The sequence below is a fragment of the Protopterus annectens genome, chromosome 5.part0 (genome assembly GCF_019279795.1).
Source record: "Protopterus annectens isolate FY-2018-M chromosome 5.part0, PAN1.0, whole genome shotgun sequence".
Taxonomy (NCBI): domain Eukaryota; kingdom Metazoa; phylum Chordata; order Ceratodontiformes; family Protopteridae; genus Protopterus; species Protopterus annectens.
The window spans coordinates 9,008,440-9,029,490 of NC_056735.1; the positions used below are offsets into that span (position 1 = coordinate 9,008,440).

The window sequence follows — 21,051 nt, forward strand, 5'->3', positions numbered from 1 at the left end:
TCCAAGAAACAATAACTAAGCTGGACTAGATAAAATAATACTTCATTGGAGTATATGCACTTAACTGAAAATTATATTAGATCATGCTAAGATTAAGTTGCAGGATAATGATGTTAAGTAAGATACTGGTGTTTCCTATCAGATTGTTAAATGAGTTTATTTGAAAGGGTTGTGGGTATAATGCGAGCCTTATTAAGTAAACTAGAAAATACTTTAGAAGGGATAGTTATAGAGTGAAAAATATAAAAATGGAAAACCATGCTAAAAAGAGAGAAAGGGATAAGGGGAAACAAATAATAAGAATTATTTAAGGAGGTTGATAAACGTTAAATTACTGCAGGACAGGAACAGATCCAAAGTGCTAATGACCAAAAAGAAACTATTTGTGCAATATGCATAAGTTTAGCAATATTACTACTAAGTAACTATTTTGATAGCTCAAGAGAGTTAAGTCTTTTAACAGAATGATTTATAAATGATTTATAAAACAGAAAGCAGAAAGAGGCCAAACTTAGAAAGTCGATGACAAGAAAAACAACCGAAGATCCTACAGGAGTATTAGACATATTTCAGAAATATTATACCAATTTGTAAAAAGCAGAGGAACTGGGAGACTAAGAAAAGCTACAAATGGAAACGTTTATGGAAGGCTTAGTTATGCTACAGTAAGAGGAAACGAGGACCAACAATTAATAACTTTGATAGGAAGAGATGAAATAAAAAATGGTGAGGTATAATTAATCAACAAGGAAATCTCCAGAAACAAATGGTACTCTTGTGGGGCATCTGAAAGTTAGGGGAGAACAGAATGATAAAGAACTGGATAGATCTGTTTAACAGTATTTTACAGGGGGAGTATCAGAATCTTGAAAGTAAGCAGTGGTAGCTGTATTACTAAAAGAGGTTAAACACCCTTCAGAGCCAGCCTCATACAGAACCATTTCAAATTTAAACCATAATTATAAATTGTTTGTCTATATTAACTAACAGAATGGAAAAAACGTTAACACAAAATGACAGGTATGGATCAATGTGTTTTTTTTCTGAAGGGAAGGCAGATATTTGGCAGCATTATTAGAACAATGATGAACCGGAGGGAACTGGAGTGCAGGAAAACAGCACTACTGCAGGTAAGTCTGAATGCAGAGAAAGCTTTTACCAGATTCAGCTTTGATGTACTCAAAGCTTCAGTGGTAGCATTTGTATTTCCTGACAGAACAGATTTAATACAGAGGCTATATTAAGGGTCAGAGGCAAGAATTAAGGAGGAATCTGATGTGATGTGTTGAACAGAATCAGACAGGGATATCCTTTATGCCCTCTACATGTTTTGTATTTAGATACATTAACAAAGATAAGGGATTCACAAATTCAATGACATAACTGGTGTGGTAATCAAAAAAATTAGCCTTAATTACTTATACTATTTTGCACTTGATAAATCCAGAAAAGGACATGTTGGCATTATCAAACAATTTGATACAGTTTCAAGTCTTTTGGGGATATAAAATGAATGATGATACACAAAAGCTGTATCTGTAAATTATGCATGAATTGAATCAGTAATGTCCCAAACTATGGGGAAATAATAAGATGAAGTACCTAGGTGTACGGATTAAAAGGGATTATGTTATGGCAGCTATGGGCATGTGGGAGGAGACTAAACAGAAGTTAATTGAAAAATTAAGAAACTGGAAGCTATTGATTAGGGTTATGAACAGCAAATACAAGCAGTGAAAATGTTTTAGTTTTTTTTTTGTCTTATACACAGGAAAGGCATGTTTTTATCAAGAGGAGGAGAACTTGTGCATTACAATTAATAAATAGTTGATGGAATTTGTTTGGGAGGGAAAAAGAGTAAGAGTTAAGTGGGATAAGTTGATTCTTCTCATAGAATAAGGTGGTTTTAGGGTTACCTGATTTGAAATGGCACTTCAAAGCTATGTAGTTAATACTCATATAGATACCCTAAGCAGCAGGTTATAAATCAAAATGGAAAAGGATAAATATGAAATTGGGGGGAGGGGCGATGAAGAGATAAACAGAGCCTTGGAGTTTGGATGAATAACAACCATACATAATATTATATTCGTAAAGTAGCACAAAGGATTCTTATTGCAAAGGGATACAAGAACTTGAGATGAGATCTGTAGAAAAGGAAAGGTTCAAATTTCATGTAAATAAATGGAATTTTTGGGAAGACTGCATAATTATAATGCCTAGGAGAAGGAGTGAGGTTTAAGGGAAGGCAGGCACTGAACAATTTCTGTAATGTTGGACTGAATGAAAAATGTTAAAAAAGAAAGCATACGTATAATCCACAAAAATAATGCAAACTATTATTATGCTTTGTTTTCTTCTATATTAATGTATGTGAACTCATGCTGTAACGTAAAATGATTTCATAAACATGTTTAAAAAAAGCTGCTGAACATTTATTTCTAAAACTCAGCTATTGGAATGATCAGGGAGGTGAGAATCCTTGATGTTAGATCACAGCTGTTACCTTTGTTTTCAAAGCAAATATTAAGGCAAAATAAAAGCACAGAAAGAAGAAGGCAAACATAGAGGAAAGATAAAAGTGAAATTGGAAGAGGTAGAAAACAGTGTAAGATGCACAGATGGGACAAAAAGGCTATAAAAATAACCAACCTTTATAACTTAACATCTGCCAGCAGATGAATGTCAAAGCATGGTTTCAACCAATAAACACCCAGTCAGTCTAATTTGATGCGACTTTACAACCAGATCAGGTCTAACACAGATCAGGTGAACTCAGTTGATGTGATACACATGGACTTAATCCATGTTTTGACATAATAACAGCAAAGGAAGGAAGGGTCCCAAGTCGGTAATGTGCAAAAGGCAACTAACTGATGGGAAATAGCTCTGATTAGGTGACAGGATATTGTTTGAAGCCAGTAATCACAGGCTTCAGTACTAGTGGCAGTCCTGCAAAACATTTATATCCAATAAAATTAGGGCAGTAGATAAAAAACTGTCTGAGAATGTGATGCACAAACTGGTATGGTGATCATAAACTGGGGAATTAGGCTTCAGTGATACCCAGTAAAGCTCACAAAGTAGGAAAGTAGATGGCAACTTAGAAATGAATTAAAAGTGCACATTTACAATTGTGGAAGGGGATAAGGTAATAAAAGCTGAGACTATAAGGAGCAGATCTAGAGAAGACTGAGGATGAACAGTCTGAGAATGACAATCATGACAATCACTCCTACAGTTTTGTGTGTGTGGTATGCATGTGGACTATGGCAACTGCCAGTAGTTGGATCACGTGACAAGGTTTAGACTAAAGAAAAGCTTATGTCATTCTTCCACTGTACATTATGCTAATAAACCCAAACATGGAACTCTACAGACTGTTATGAAGGTCTTGCAGAGACCACAGTATTAGACTACAGGAAACTATGCAGAGGACAACTGCATGGATGATTATGTACAGAGGAAGACTGAAGGCATCAGAGTACTTTGTTGAAAATGATAAAAACAAAGGTTTAGTGACAGGAAATGCAAATGTCCATGTATTGTCATGCATCAAGTATAGGGGCACAGACTTATGCAAGAAGCAAAACAGAGGTGAACAAGTAGCTAATGAAGATACATGCTTGGGAAAAGAAACTACTTTTTATTTTACAGAGAAGGTGGTGTGGCTATGAAACAACCTGATGAAAAAAGTGATGTACAAGCCAACAGACTGATAAAAAGACCTCTGGATGAGTTGATACCAGGTTAGGAAGGTATCAGCTGAAAATGGGCTAGTTGGAATAACTGGACAGTCTTCCTGGATTATTAGTTTTTTTTTTTCTTCATATATTCAGAAGACCATCTTACTAATCAGAGCAGCTTTCTCAATAAGTATATTCCAGAGGTCCAACTCACCTGTGCTTGCTGCAAGCTGCCATGGGTTAGCGATGGTCTCAGGATAAAAAAGCAATGGCTGTGGGGCAAGTCTGGGGCATATGCCTTCCTTTCCTGAGAATGGCCAACTGACATGCACTCAGTACCTAATGGTAGCTGAACAAAGTATGACACGCTGAAAAAGTTTGGACAGGACAAACCCAAGGTAGTCATTTAAGAAAATATGTATAGGAAAGTGATCATACTTAGATGTGACCATTACAAGTAAATAAGGGCTCAAATCAGGGAAAGATACCAAAACGAAATGTCACCTTTCTGGCACTATGACCCCCACCTACCTACCAGCATGCCTTCTCTGACATAAAAACTATGTAGCTACAGAAACACATCACTGGAGAAACTGCTTTGTAGCACTGACAGAGGGAAAGAGGGAAACCTGGTGGCTAGAAAGGAGCAGATAATGGTCTGAGGGCCTTTCCTTAGGCTGAAGAGAAACAAGAATATTCTTCTAGTGATGAGTCAAAACGCTGTTGAAAAATTACAATATACCTGTGAAAAAAATACATAAATGCAGCCACAGGCCTGTGGTCGATCTTGTTATGCCTTGATAAATGAATGCATCATTTATGGATGGAAAAAGTGTAGTCATCTGGGCTCATTGAAAGTTGTTAGACTGCCTTGGAATTCCTGCGTTAGTGCTAGTGGTAGCCTGGGGGTTTCTGCTTGCATTAAAATCTGTGTTGGTTACATTTCTAGTAATCATTTCCTTCGGAGTTGTTGGCTACTGAGACTTGTCTGCATATAAAAACTGGACACAAGCTGATTTAAGTATACTTTTCTCTGCACTTATTTAAGATTTGAGTCATTAAATATTGTGCCTCTGTCTATCTGCAGTTAGTTGCCTGAAGTGTGTGAAAAAGTGTAGTCATCTGGACTCACTGAAAGTTGTTAAGACTGCTTTGGAATTTCTGTGTTAGTGCTAGTGGTAGCCTGACGGTTTCTGCTTGCATTAAAATCTGTGTTGGTTATATTTCTAGTAATCATTTTCATCAGAGTTGTTGGCTACTGAGAATTGTCTGCATATATCAACTGGACACAAGCTGATTTAAGTATACTTTTCTCTGCACTTATTTAAGATTCGAGTGATTAAATATTGTCTCTCTGTTTATCTGCAGTTAGTTGCCTGAAGTGTGAAAAAGTGTAGCTATCTGGGCTCATTGAAAGTTGTCAGACTGCTTTGGAATTCCTGTGTTAGTGCTAGTGGTAGCCCGGGGGTTTCTGCTTGCATTAAAATCTGTGTTGGTTACATTTCTAGTAATCATTTTCTTCGGAGTTGTTGGCTTCTGAGACTTGTCTGCATATATCAACCGGACACAAGCTGATGTAAGTATACTTTCTCTGCACTTATTTAAGATTTGAGTCATTAAATATTGTGTCTCTGTCTATCTGCAGTTAGTTCCCCACCTCCCCTTCCTGTTTCCTGTTGTGGTGTTAATCTTGGTGGCTTTGGAATTGCTCGCACCTGCTGTAAATCTGTTTTTGGACACTCCTCCTCGACCCATCTCATTTGCTCAACCAACTGAGTACAGTGAGATCATATTTTGATTTCAGATACTCCTACCAGTCCCATCTCCTCTGCTGTGTACAGAGAGAGCACTTAGGAAGGACATCCCCTATAGTATCTTAATCTGCTCTCTTCCCTCAGATTCCTAAAAAAATGCACTAAATTTGCTTTACTGTATTTGTGTTTCTTCGTACTTTATTACCTTATTTTGCTTTTGCCTCTTCTTAAAAGTACTCAATTGAATTTATTCTGCTGCATTTATTACTGCTTGTTAGTAGCCCGATTAAACTGTAACTGTTTTTCTAAGGCTTTTGGTTTAAGCACTTGTTTTACATTAAGAAGGTTTTTAGTCTGCACTGTTGTGGCAGGACAGGTAGCGTACATCCTTCTAAGTTGGGCATTGCTGATTGAAGGCTCGGTGTCTGTTATTCTAAAAGTGTTTTTGTTCTAGGCTAAGCACCTGGGCTTCAGGCCAGTTATTTTACATTAAGTTTTGTGGTCTGCACTCTTGTGAGAGGACAGGCTAGATTCTGCCCTTCTGAGCTGGGAATTTCTGGTTAAAGGCTTATTGCGCATGCTTATTTGAACTGTTTCTTTCTGAAATTGGTATGCCTTGTTTGCTGTAGCACAGACTAGATTCAGGCCTGCTGGATCTAACTTTGTCTGTATAACTTGTGCACTGATCCAGGCCGCCTTTTTTGGAGAAGGTTTTTCTGCACTCTAGTGGCAGGAGTGTGCAGTTAGAACTTGTCTGCTTTGAGACTGCTGGAACAGGGCTCAGTTTTGAGCTTTTTATCTGGTTAATTGGGTAAAGTGTTGTTTTGATTGTATCTGCTCTATTTTCTGAAAAAAAAAAAAAAAAAAAAAAAAAAAAAACTTGTTTTCTGCCTTTCTGAACTAGTATAGTCCAGTTTTCAGGTTATTGCTGAATCCAGAGCTGTGTGAAAGTTTCTGTGTTGCCATACTTTACTTGGATAGAAGGAAGATTCTCTGTTCACCTGTGAGAGAGGGGAGCTTTGAGCAGCCTATCTGTCCCTGGAGGATTGGTTTCAGCCCAGATGTCAGTAGTTTCTTGGCCATTTTGGGCTAATTTCTATCTCTTTCACCTCCCTGCTATAAAAACCAAATTTGCGCATTTTTTGTGCTTGTATTCCACTCAGCAGGTGCCTTCCAGGTGTCCTGCAGAGTCTACAGCAGCAAAGAGACAAAAGAGAGACTTTGGAGTGATTAAGTATAATTTTTCTGCTTTTCTTGCTGTCTTAAACTAATTCCGCCTAAAATGCCAATTAGTGTTTCTGTGATTTAAAAAGTTTGTTATTGCTACATATTGTACTTATTTGCTGCCTGCACTCGAATTAAGTCGTTTTTGTACTTATATAATCTGTTTAACTGTACTAGGCTACACACTAAAGTGCGATTGCCTTTTCTGTGCATTTAAAGTGTGGTTTTGATTGCATCTGTTCTATTTTCTGGAAAAAAAAAATATATATATATATATATATATATATATATATATATATATATATATATATATATATATATATACTTGTTTCTCGCCTTTCTGAACTAGTATAGTCCAGTTTTCAGGTTATTGCTGAATCCAGGGCCGTCTTACAGGTTTCTGTGTTACCCATACCTTACTTGGATAGAACGAAGTTTCACTGTTCACCTGTGAGAGAGGGGAGCTTTGAGCAGCCTATCTGTCCCTGGAGGAGTGGTTTCAACCCCGAAGTTAGTAGTTTATTGGCCATTTTGGGCTAATTTCTAATCTCTTTCACTTCCCCTGCTATAAAAACCACATTTGTGCAGTTTTGCGTGCCGTGCAGCGCCAGTTAGCTAAGGTTAAACTATTCCCGGCTCCACGTAGTCTACGCTTCAGTTTTTCCCTTTTACCAAGCTATAACTCATACCATACCTTTCGGGCACAGAACCAGGACCAAAACACAAAAGGCGGGGGTGTATCCATATTTATTAAGGATAGCCACACCTCCAGGTTAGTGGTGCAGCACAATGCATCAAAGATCATCCATGTGCAACTAACAACAGGCAAAAGTGCAATCCAAATTGTAGCTTGCGACAGATCACCCACCATGACTCAGGACCCCCATTCCACATTTCTGGAGACACTGGGAAATATGAAGGTCCTACCAAACACCCTAATACTGGGTGATTTCAATTACCCAAACATAAACAGCGTGAACAAATCAAGTACTAACCCCCTTGCCCAACGCTTCCTAGAATTTATAAACTCGAACGCCCTGGATCACCTGGTCAACACCCCCACCAGAGGGAGCAACATATTGGACCTAGTCATCACCAACATGGGCGACCGGTATTCCACACCGGAGGTCAACCCCTCGCTGGTTAGATCAGACCACAGGCTAATCACTCTGGATATCCACATTCCACCCCCACCCCCAATCAAGGAAACCACCGTGAAAAACTTTTCAAAAGCAAACTTCATGTTACTTAAGACCAAGGTGGAAAGGTTCACAGCCCCCATGCTAAAGGACAATGCAGTCCAAGCTGCTGAAACCTTTACAAAGGCACTCTATGAGCATCTGCAGGAATGCATGGATTGTGCTATCCCAAGTAAAACCAAGACTCACTCCTCCAAGAAAAGGAAACCAGTCTGGTGGACCCCTGCCATAAACAAGCTATACAACAGAAGGAGGAAACTAGTACAGAAAAGAGTAAAATCCCAAGAAGGAAAGACATCCCTGATCAGTATCAGCAAGAAACTACGATCCCTCATTAAATCACCCAAGGCTAGCTTCGAAAGAAAAATTGCCAGGGACTCCAAAGATAACCACAAAGCATTCTTTAGCTATGTCAAGAACCTAAGTGGAAACTCTCAGATCTGCTCTGAGTTAGTGCAGAATGGCACAAAATACACTGAACAGACTGATATTGCCAACATTCTGGCAGAAAGGTTTAGTGCAAACTTCACCCCCCTCTCACCCCCTAAAGGGCCCATAACCATACCAGAAGAATGTAGGGCCCCATCAATCACCGTCACACATGTTAAAACAGCCCTAGCCAAAGCCAAAAACACAGCTTCAATGGGACCTGACGGTGTCCCAGGCTGTGTCTTACAAGAGCTCCAAAATGAATTAACCCTCCACCTTAACACACTGTTCAAACTCAGCCTCTCTACAGGCTATGTACCCACAGAGTGGCGCACAGCAACAGTTATCCGGATCCACAAAGGTGGAGCCACAATGGACCCTGGGAACTATCGCCCTATAAGCTTGACTAGTCTGGTCTGTAAGGTTATGGAGCGCATCATCATGGAACTTATTAACAGAGACATTGGGAACCTCCAAACCTTGGACCCTACCCAATCTGGCTTTGTTAAGGGCAGATCATGCCTCCTAAACCTGGTGGACTTCTTTGAGACAGTTACCAAGGCATTAGATGAGGAAAAGGAGTTCCACACAGCCTACCTAAACCTCGCAAAGGCTTTCAACACCATTCCCTATTCTGGTATTATAGACAAGCTCACCAGCTTGAACATAAACCCCTACGTCATGAGATGGGTTGCCAACTGGCTCACAGATAGAATCCACACGGTGAGAGTTGCAGGCTCTAGGTCCGACTCTAAAGCGGTTACAAGTGGCGTCCCCCAGGGCTCAGTCCTAGGACCCCTCCTGTTCGGTATATACTTCCTTAGAGTTACAGGCAAGCACAGGAGGAGTATGGCTGACCAAGTTCACAGACGACTGCAAACTAGGGGCCATAATTGATTCTCCGGCTGATACAGAAACCCTCCAGAAGGGTCTCACTGAGACGGATACCTGGTGTCAAAATCATGGCCTCAAGCTAAATGCCAAAAAGTGCATAGTCATCCCCTTTGGAAAAAACAAAGTACACATGAACTACCACATTAGTTGGTAGTCCCCTAAATACAGAAAATGTAATAAGGGATCTGGGGACCCAAGTAGATAATAATCTCTCCTTTGATAATCATATTGCCATGGTAGTTAGAAAATCCTTCTTTGTGGCCCACCTAATCACAAAAGGGTTCGCATCTAGAACAAAAGAGATTATTGTGCCTCTCTACTCATCACTCATTAGACCCATCATAGAATACAATGCCCCATTTAGGATGTACCTTACAGGACACCTGCAACAGCTAGAAAGACCACAAAAGTACCTCACCAAGAGGATTACTGGCCTCAAACAGATGCCCTATGCAGCCCGACTCAAGAAACTCCAGCTGTACTCGGTTGCATACCGCTTACTCAGAGGTAATCTCTGCCTGACATACAAGGCCATATTCAACCCTGAATTGATGGACATGCTCCACCTAAAAAAAAACAAATCCCAGAGAGCTACATGCTCTGGAGATATAAACCTCACCACAATGATAAATAGGACGTGCTGGAGGGATAGATTCTTGTCCCAGAGACTCCCCATGCTTTGGAACAGGATTCCAATATACATCAGGCAGAGCCCCTCACTAAAACTTTTCAAGAGAAACCTTGATGGGTGGATGGGAGACAGAAAATTTACCCCAGGGATCACTGCAGTGGCTCTGCTGGACACAGGTGCAGGGAACTAATGGCTCTGCTGGACAGAGGCATAGGGAATTAATCTAAGGGGACGGCGAAAGCCAACACATTCTGGCTAGGCTTATAAATGTCCTTGAGCAGATAGCCTAATACTTACCTATGAACCTGTAAGTATGCTAAACATGTGCAAGCACACAAACACACACACACAGGCGCGCACACACACACACACACACACACACACACACACACACACACACACACACACACACACACACACGTGCGTGCATATGCACACTAAAAACCAGCCTGATGATGTGGGCAGCAGAGGTATTAATGAATTGAAATAATGGAGGCATGGAAGGAAGACCACCACATTGAGGATCTAGAGAAAAGCCACTTCCTTATCTTGATCAAATGATACCTGCAACTTTAAAATAAATAAAAAAAATGGTACATGACAACTTTATTCTGTCTAATGTCATCAGATAGATCTTGCTGTTGTGTAAACCTGACCACAGCCTTGCTTGCTTTCAAAGCAATATGGCTGTTACATGTCTGGTCACCTGTGAAGTCCCTGATCCCAGTTCTTTGAGGTTACCTTTCCATGACTAATCTTGTAATAGCCTGCAAGATCAGGGTCAGCACATATAATAAGTCTGCCCATTTAAAATCCGTTTTCTACGGGAGTGAGACTGTTAACATATTTTAAAAAGGAGTGTGTGGGAGATGAACCCTTCCCCATCACTACGGGTGAAATGTGCTTGCCTCAATGCAAAAATATTAAGTCAGTGTTGTATGGTGTGCTGGACTTCTAGGATAGCTGCACACTGAGCAGCTGTTTAATTTCAGCTTTCCCAGTGTGAAAACATAAACTCAGAAGAGGCAGCCAGTAAACTAACATTTCTGGGTAAATTCAGTAACTGGCTAGTAAGTGTACTACCTGGATGCCAGCAAAAAAGAAATTCAGAGACCCTGAAAGAAAATCAGTCATTAAAAGTGAAGAAAAGGCACTGACTAAGAAGAATTCTGCAGCCATTAAGCAAAAAGCAGTGCAAGCTCCAGCTTTGGTGCAAGACATGACTTCCAGTAACCTAGAGGAAAATAAATAAGTCAAATGTACTCAGAGCTGATTAAAATAAACAAAACACTGAACGAGTATATCAACTCACATAACAAAAGGCTGGAAAAAATGGAAGAAGCTTTAAATAGATGTTCAGATGAGGTGACAAAAATGCAAAAATCAGAGGCTGAAATGAAGAAAAAGCTGGTTGAATATGAGACTGCTCAAGAAGAGAGATTTCAAAAAATAATAGAATTAGAAGACAGAGCACATAGGGATAACATGTTCTGCTGTACCAGAGAAGCTGGGAGGAACAGACTGTATTAATTTTATGAAAGCACAATTGCTGTATGGTGTGTTGTTTTATGGGGTCGTGTGACCAGCTGTGAATGATGAATTTTCCTCTCATTTGGGAGTCAACTGTTCAAAGGCAAACAAAGCTCACAGCTTAGCAGCCACCTGGAAGATTAAATGAAGAAGAAGAAATATGGAATACACTTCCAGGGTACAGTGGATATTACCAAGTGTGGAGCATACAATAACATCCAGTACTTATCTTGCAGCTTCAATCAAAAATCAAAAGAAAACACCTGTAAGGTAAGATGGCAATCCGTCTTTTTGAAGGGGCCTGGTTATGCATAAAGGGACTATAGAAAAGGACAAAATATACAGATGAGTCTTAAGCAAACAAGTTAGAAGTTAAAAGAAATGCACTTTGGAGGGGTATGTCATATTTTTTAGATACAGAAGCAGCAGAGATTTCAAGCAAATATTGGAAGCAATAAAGATGTAAGCAAATTACTAAATAACAATACCAAAGAAAATGTAAAAGAACTTGCTGGTAATAAGCATCTTTAGTTGAAAAAGAAACTTAAAGTGGATCGAAGAAGATAGCACAATTTTATAGTTGTCTGAATCACAGTGAATGGTTCTGTTTCTACAACAAGTTGGAAATGGAAGACACAGCTTAAAGATGAAGTGTATGACAACAGAGAAAGAGGTGAAACTGCTGTACTGACGTACAAACTAAGACTACACTTTTCAGTCCTTCTACTACACACGCATTATATTAAAATTAAGAGTTAAAACAAACAGCCACAGGAATAGACCTCATACATTTAAAGTATGACATATCTTGATCACCACAGTCACAATAATAATGGAAGAAGAAAAAAATCTTGCATGTTTTTTTTTTTTTTTTTTTATAAAATGTGTTTGCAAAGTGCAAAGTATATACAAATGTAGGATTTAGCCAAATTATGGAAACAAACTAGTGTAGGTGTCAGGACCTATCTGTCAGGTTACATTTACAAACAGGAATTTCACTGGGTACTTAGAGAGAGGTTCCAAGAGAAACAGTGATTTGCCTGCTGGACAAAGGCTTAACCTCTGCTAATAACTGCATCCCAGAAAAATACAAACCTTTCCATGTGATCCCTGACACAGTCTTCTTGGTTTGATCTTGCTCTTCTAGTGGGGTCCTGTCCACTTGAATTCCAGAATCTTCTCTGCTTAAGGACTGCTGAGTATCATCATCCTCATCATCTTCTTCATCAGACCATACCTTAAAAAAATAAAAGTTCATCACCATAATAGTTCTGCACAACTTGCACATTTAAATCTTAACTAAAATTCACAACTCAATAAATTATGGTTTGGTTCAGAGGTGCAATGTGAAAAGTTCTAAGGATAACAATTACAGTGGAATCGGGCCTTATAACAGCAGGTGACATGAAAAGATAACAAACAGAATTTAACATCTATAACAGAAAAATCCAGATAACTAATATATCATCACTGCTAATCCAGTTACGGACACTTAATAAGATAGAGCAAAATAATCAATAAGTCAGACATTTTATCGGCTCATGTCTTCAAGATTCACAAAACGGAAAGAAGGTATAAACTAACTTTAAAATAGTTTTACTTTGCTTACAGATGGTTGATTTTGAAGTCATGGTCAATGGGCCAAGTAAATGGTGTGTGGGTGTTGGACGAGTAAACAATATGAGCAGTTTTAAAAATATGGAGAAATAGCCAATGTTGACCACATGGCCTCTATCTTTCTGAAAGGAGGATAGGAAGTAGCAAGTTAAGTAAATTTATATACAATGAGATTTCATACAACTAGCAAGCAACAAAAGAATGTACTAGGGCTCAAAGAAGACATGAAAGATTAGAAAATATAATTCAATTTGTTATACTATTGAAAATAGTGTATTCTGGAAACCGAGGAATATTCAAGATTAAAAGATATAGCTTTTGACACAATTCCCCACTCAGACATAACAGAAAAGCTAAATAAATTGTGAATAAACCCATATGTCACCCTCTGGATTGCCAACTGGCTCACAGATAGGATGCAGATAATCAAAATAGGGATAATTACCTCTACAAAGAGACCAGTCACCAGTGGAGTCCCCAGGGTTATATGCTGGGATCTTTCCTGTTTTGTATCTACTTTTCTAAATTGAAAGCCAATAACAAAGGGGTCTGGCTAAGTTTGCAGATGACTGCAAGCTAGGAGCAGTCATTAAATACCCAAATGACTTAATCATCCTGCAGGAAGGTTTGTCTCAAATAAATTACTGGTTCCAAAAATATGGACTCAAACTAAAAGCCAAAAAATGCATTATTTTATGACAATATATCCCTAAGACTTCACCTATTTGTTCAGGATTTGGGAACTTATGTGGACAGTGACCTAACTTTTGAGTGGAATTTGTCTATTGTTGTAAGAAAGTCCTATACTGCACAGCTTATAATCAAAGTGATTGTGTCTAGATCTAGGGATGTTATTGCCCACCTTTACTCAGTCCTCATTAGGCCTATCACTAAATATAATGCCAACTTTGCCATGTATACATCCTGACACATGCAACAACTGTAACACCAACAGATACCTTACTAAAAGGATACAAGGCCCAAACAACGTGTCCTACAAGGACCACCTCAAAGCCCTGTCATTATAATCAGTACCCTACAGACTGCTAAAAGGTAACCTGTGTTTGGCATAGAATGCACCCTCCAACCCACTACTGATGGATTTACTGCACATCAGCAAGTCAAATGGCATAATAAACACTCGGTCTAGGAATCTAAACCTCTTCTGCAACATCAACAGAACAGTCTGGATGGATACATATATCTTGTAGAAGATACTGCTACTGTGGAACAGACACTGCATCTACATAAAACAAAGTTCATCCTTGTTCATTTTAAAGCACAACTTAAAACTACAGATGGAAGACAGGACTGCTCCCTGCTCCCTGTACAATTAATGTACAGAGGCAGCTCCTAAATGCTTATAGCTCACCTTAATATAAGGAGTGTTAACAACAAAGTAAGCCAACTACATGCACTACTAGATACTCACTCTTTTGATATCCTATGCATAACTGAAACCTGGCTTAAACCTGTTACAAAAGACAATGAAATACTCCCACCTGGTTATAATATCTTAAGATTAGACCGACCCACCAAAAAGGGTGGTGGGGACCAATACTGCATAAATCTCATTTACAAATCACTTCTCTACTAATACAACCACCTCCAGATACCAATGTAGAAATCCTTATCTCTAAGCTCCAGCTCAGTGCTACAAAATCCATTTACATAATATGCGCCTACATACCCCCAGGCAATAACATCAGCACCCTAGAAAGTATCCTCTGCTGGCTTTCGACATCCTTCCCTCAAGAAACCATTGTACTCGGTGACTTTAATATAGACTGGAACACCTGTGCCACTCTTAAACCTACAGCCCATATAAATCTCTCTGGCTTCTCCCAAACTATTATCACCCCCACCAGAATCCATAAACCCAGCGGCAAAGAAAGTATACTAGATTGGATCCTCATCAACAAACACGCCCTCTCTTACAAAGTTGGCATCCTTCCCCACGATATTAGTGACCACTCACTTACCTATTTATCTAGACAAAAATCCTTTATCCCAAATCAAACTCCCTTTAAAATCATCCGCAACAAAAAACACTTTGACCCCTTAGCCTTTCAATCTGAACTTCAATCCTGTGACTGGTCACCTTTAAGGCACCTACCACTTGATGAAGCAGTATCCTATTTCAACTCCAAATTCTTGAATTCCATGCCCCTTCACGCACTATAAGAATTAGAAGCAAAGCAGCCCCATGGCTTACTAAAGAAACCAGACAACAAATCCTTCAAAGAAACAAAATCTGGTCCAAATGGAGAAACACTAAAGACCCAATCGATCAGCAGTTCTTTAGACAGCTTAGAAATGCCACCAAAAAATCAATAGTTCAGGATAAAAAAACTATTTCTTGAAACTCCAGAACAAGCACCAAAGTCAACCCAAAACCTTCTGGTCAGGCATAAGCAAACTATTACATCCAGGCCACTCCAAAACACCAACCCCATCTGGTCTCTCTCCAAACTCTCCCATCCAGATAGCAGATGCTTTCAATACATTTTTTTCAGAAACTGTCCAGTCTCTAGCTAACACCTTACCACCTATTAACTCTACCCCCTCATCCTCCCTAACATCCCTGCCATCTACCTTTCACCTAAAACCTATTCCTACAACCTACATCTATACTCTACTTCACAAACTTAAACCTTGTACTCCCTCAGCTGATCTCCTACCACCTGAATTCCTTCAAACTGCTGCAAAAGTTCTTGCCTATCCCATTTCTATCCTAATCAATAGAACCATAACCGAAAGCTACATCTCTTCACTCTGGAAAATCTCTCACATAATCCCACTTCACAAGGGTGGTAACGCAACTGAACTCTCCAACTATAGACCTATAGCCCTACTATCACCACTTGCCAAAATCATGGAAAAATGTATACATCAACAATTTCTTGACCACATCCTCCAAAATAATCTACTAGCTGACTGTCAACATGGTTTTAGACCATCCCATAGTACCACCACTGCCCTCCTATCCTTTACGGACTGTATAAATAAACTTCGTAACAATAACATGCTCTTCTCTGCACTATTTATTGACATATCTAAAGCTTTTGATATGGTTAACCATCAAATACTTCTCAACACACTAAATTCATTCTCACTTGACACACAAGCACTACAATGGTTCAAGTCCTACTTGGACAATAGACAGCAGTCTGTCCTGTGGGACAACAACCTATCCAAACATCTCTCTATTACCCTTGGTGTCCCTCAAGGATCAATCCTGGGACCACTACTTTTCTCCATATTCATTAACGACCTTTCCACTATATTACCTCTACCTACCTGCATACAATATGCAGATGACTCCACTTTGATTTGTAAAGCTTCCAACTCATCTGAACTGCACTCCATCACCCAAACTGTATTTAACCAAGTAGAAAACTGGTTCCAACAACGTTGTCTACTCCTAAACGCCAAAAAACCAAACTACTACTCTTCACTCCTACTATAAAATCCACCCCGATTCATTTCTCTATTACATCCATCGATGGCACAATCATAGCTCCTGACCCAACTACCAAACTCTTAGGTGTAATAATTGATAATAACCTCAACTTTGATTCACATAATAATGCTACAATTAAAACTGTAAACAGAAAACTTGGATCCTTGTATAGGATAAAACCCTTTCTCACCCCAGATGCTAGAGCTACTATTGCCCAGACCCATCTGACCTCCACCCTCCTCTATGCCTCACCTATTTTTACTAATCTTTCCAAAAGCAACCTAAACAAATTGATCACTTCTTATAACAATACTGCCAGGTTTGCTACATGTTCCCCATTTAGAACTCATCACTGTCTAAATCTCAAACTTCTAGGTTGGCTAGAACTTAATAACCAAATTGAATTTCAACAACTCTCCATTACCCATAATATTCTATACCAGCCTAATAAAACTCCTATTCTCAAAAACCTCATCTCCCCCTACACAAACCTATCTACCCTTCGATCTGCAAATAAACTACTGGTAACCATTCAGAAATCCCACAATAAGGCAGGTAACTCTCTTTTCTCAAACTCAGTGGGGAAGATCTGGAACAAGCTTCCCAGTAAACTGACATCTCTCTCATCACTACCACTCTTTAAAAAACAACTAAAAATTCAACTAAAATTACAATGACTATGTCCATGTACTAACCAAGACTAACACCCCCACGAGTATTACCTTTTTCTACATCTCTCCTCCACTCACCCACCTTGCTGAATTTAGTAAATTAATCCTCTCACTCCCCTCTTTGTGAATTATCTAAGACTTTTTTCATGGTAAACATTACTGTATTTTTGCCTTGCTAAACATTTGTACTCATCCACAGTAGAATTAAGATACGGTATAAATCAACTTGTTGATGGATATTTTCAAGTTTATGTATTTTGGATCATTTTTTTTGTTGTTTTGTACTTTTTGTTTGTCTCGTATTTATGTAGATTATAGTGGAGCTTATCTCCCCGGGCCTCTACTGAAAATGGACTTGTATCCAGTTGGACTAGCCCGGTCAATAAATGTAAAATAAAAAAAAAAATAAAAATAAAATTAATCCCATGCATGGGTCCCCTGAAAGTATCTAATGTATTATCCCAATTATTCTCATTAGGGGTATTATACTATTATCGACCATGGGATGGATAAGGCCATTTTATAACCAAAGGGAATAGGTTATTTCAAACATAAAAAGGGAAACTGGCTAGGCTTAAAATGGCCCATAAGGGCAGTTAGCCTAGTACTTACCTATGAAACTAAGAACCTATAAAAGATTACAAACTGTATGACACAATGTGTCATGCTAACTTTGGTTGTGCCCTTTTGATACTTTTGCACTATTTATTATGCAGTATCAATTATTACAGAATATTTAGCCTGTTCAATGGCTTAAGGCATTTGTACAGTACCTGGAACTGGTGTTTTTTTTTTTTGGAAAAGAAAGAACAAGCAGATGAGGAGCTCAATGAACAGAAAAGGGGTGGGACTAATGGCCCAATGTATATATTTGCAGGAAGGGGCATGAAGTGGGGCTTGGTAGACAGACATTCTGCTACTCTCATGCCAATATTCTGAGAGTGGGAGACAAATATTTAGTATGTGGTAATGGTTCAGATTATTTCAAAAGGGGGTGAAGATGAAAGCATAACAATAACTAAGGAGAAGTGAAGAAAATCTTGAAGATAAAGTGAAAAACAAATGATGGCTGAGTTAGAAACAGCATGGGAAGACAAAATAGCCATGGGCAGTAGAAGGGACTGCGGGGTAGGGTCGGGGTGGAGACTGAGCTTGGGTTGATCTATAAGCAGAAAACAGAAAGGCAATAAGGACTTGGCATGTACGAAGTGGAGAGTTTGATCTGCATTGATGCAGGGGTCAGGAGTCGAGTCCATGAGAACAAAGTATTAACTGATGGAAGAGTATGAAGTAAGGAGTAGAAAAGGCAGACCATTAGCATGCAGTGATGACAATACAGATAGAAAATGAGGGTACAGAGCAGAGGCTGTCTAGGCTGGGCAGACCACAGCATTTCTTTCATATAAGTAATCTCTTGTTTTACATATATATCTGTATATCAACTAAAAAGCCTTCAGAACAATAAAAGACTCTTACTATAAGCCTCCCTGTGTGTTTCCCAACTTGGACAGATCAGGCTACCTTCCTACTGCCACTAGAACTGCAGGCCCAGTCTTCTTTATGTAAAAACACGCTTTTGACAGCCAAAACTAAATATATGCCACAAACAAATCAAACAACTAGCTACTAATTATAAGGCAGTTCAAAGACAGACAAGCCAGCAATGAGGAACGCAAACTTTAAGTCAGTTTCAAAGCACATTACCAGTCTATGGGGTGAGCCTTCTCAGTTTTGTCAGCGCCCAGTAAGATCAGTAGCAAAGATAAGACTGGGAGAAGCTTCTAGGACCAAACACAAATCAAACAACAAGCTATAACCAGTAATTCTCACATTAAGTCTCCCTTTGTGTTTCCCAACTCAGACTTACCAGGCCACCTTTCTGCTGCATCTAGAATTGCATTCTCAGTCTTCTTAATGTTAAACACACTTTAGTTAGCCAAAAGTAAAAAGGCATCACAAACAAATCAAAAAACTAGCTGCAAGTCATTAAAAGGAAACTCAAAGGCAGACAAGCCAGAAATGAAGCACACACACTTCAAGGCAATTTCAAAGCACACTAACAGTCTAAGGGAGGGCCTTCAAAGTTTCATCTGTCAGTGCTCAATAAGATAAGTACTGGAGATAAGACTTGGTGGAGTTAGAGTGGGAGGTGCTTCCAAGGCCAGATATACAGTAGGAGAAGACAGCTCAAAAGCCTCAAGTTTTAAAAGCACAACAGGAAAAGGGTGTGTGGGTGGGAAACACAAAAGTGATTTAAATGGTAAGATAAGCGCAAATAGTTTAAGTGTACTTCCCTGGATGTAAATTAGAGTCCAAATGTTTTGTTTCGAAGCTTTCAAGCTTCCAGGAGTCCAGAGACCAAGACCACTAACTTTTCACGTACTATAAAATATCATGACATTGGAAAATGCTTAAAACCCTACTCCTACTGTATATAATTAGCACAAGCTCTAGTTACAACTTACAGAGCTGGTCAAACCTTGCTTTTTGTTTTAAGTTTGAAAAGTGATTAAAACTCAGAATTAGATGGGCAATGCTGATAATCCACTTAAGAGTTCAGAAAAAATAACAATGGATACTGTAAAACCTAAATCCAATTTATAGCGGTGGCTTCAGATTACAAAGACAGAAAGTAAAAATGCACTGAGAGCTCACTCAGAATTGATTTAAACATCTAGGCACAGCACAGAAACAACCTGAAAAGCACTGCAGACTAAGTACTGGAACTATAAAAATGCCTACAATGAACAGATTTAACTTCCTATTCACATAACATCCATAAGGGATGTCTACAGTAATTTGCTCAACAGTCCATGGGACATTGAGACTTCCAAGATGGCTGCACATTGAGTAACAGCTTAATTCTGGCTCTCCCAGTCTGAAAACACAAATTTAGCAGAGATAGCCAGTGGACCTAGATTTCTGGGGAAATTTAAGTAACTGACTAGTAGGTTCACTGCCTGGATGCCAGGAAAAAAGAAATATAAAGAACCTGGAGGAAAATCAGCTACAAAAGGTGAGGAAAAAACACAGACTGGGAGGAAGTACTGCAGTTGTTCAGCAAGAAGCAGTGCAAACTCCAGACATGACTTTCAGTAACCTAGAGGAAAGTATAAACAGCTGCAAACAGACCTGGTTAAAATAAACGAAACACTGATGGAGTATATCTACACAAACAATAAAAAGCTGGAAAAACATGGAAGAAACTTTATATTCAGATAAGGTGACAGAACTGCAAAACTCAAAGGCTGAAGCGAAGCAAAGGCTGGCTGAATATGACACTGCACACGAAGAGATGTTTAAAAAAATAATAGAATTACAGGACGGAGCACATAGGGAAAAACCTGAGATTTTCTGCTGTACCAGAGAAGCTGGAAGGAACAGGCTGTATAAATTTTATGAAAGCACAAATAAGCAAATGGACTGGTATTCCACAACAGGAATTGTTAATTGAAAGGGCACATCATGTGTATGCTCCCAATCTGATTATCAGAAAACAACCTACACATTTAATAGCAAAGATGCAATCTTATCAGCAGAAAGATTTGATTTTGACAAAACTGTGGCAGAAGGACAAAGAACCAAAAACTGGGAGACAGCAAAGTGTCTGTGGAGAATGACTACCCCATGTACACTGGGTAGAAGAGGAGTATATATATTCTATTATCTAGGGAATTTTGAGAAGCAGACATGAGATTCAAACTGCTGTACCCAGCCATCTTCAAAATATTTTCCCTGGAGGGACAAAATAATTTTTTGATGAAGTAAATGCTAAGGAGGAAATAAAAAAGTTTGTCCAACAAAGGGTGAGCTATGAAACAGAAGGAGGTTCTGCTTTGTGTCCTTCTGGTGAAAAGGACTACAGAGAGACTGAGCCCAAGATATCTTTTCCATTGTTTCGATGGAAAATGCCTGAGAGAAGGAAGAAAACATAACAGTCGACTAGAAGAATC

The 21,051-nt window shown here is 39.0% G+C and overlaps 1 protein-coding gene across 1 annotated transcript in view; it reads right to left on the reverse strand.

The window, feature by feature from the left end:
• TUBGCP5 (tubulin gamma complex associated protein 5) overlaps positions 1–21,051 on the reverse strand; it is a 1,009,385-nt gene that overhangs the window by 808,375 nt on the left and 179,959 nt on the right. The window contains exon 6 of the mRNA XM_044072063.1: positions 12,443–12,584. Within this exon, the coding sequence (XP_043927998.1) occupies positions 12,443–12,584 (142 nt within the window). The remainder of the gene's footprint in view (positions 1–12,442; positions 12,585–21,051) is intronic.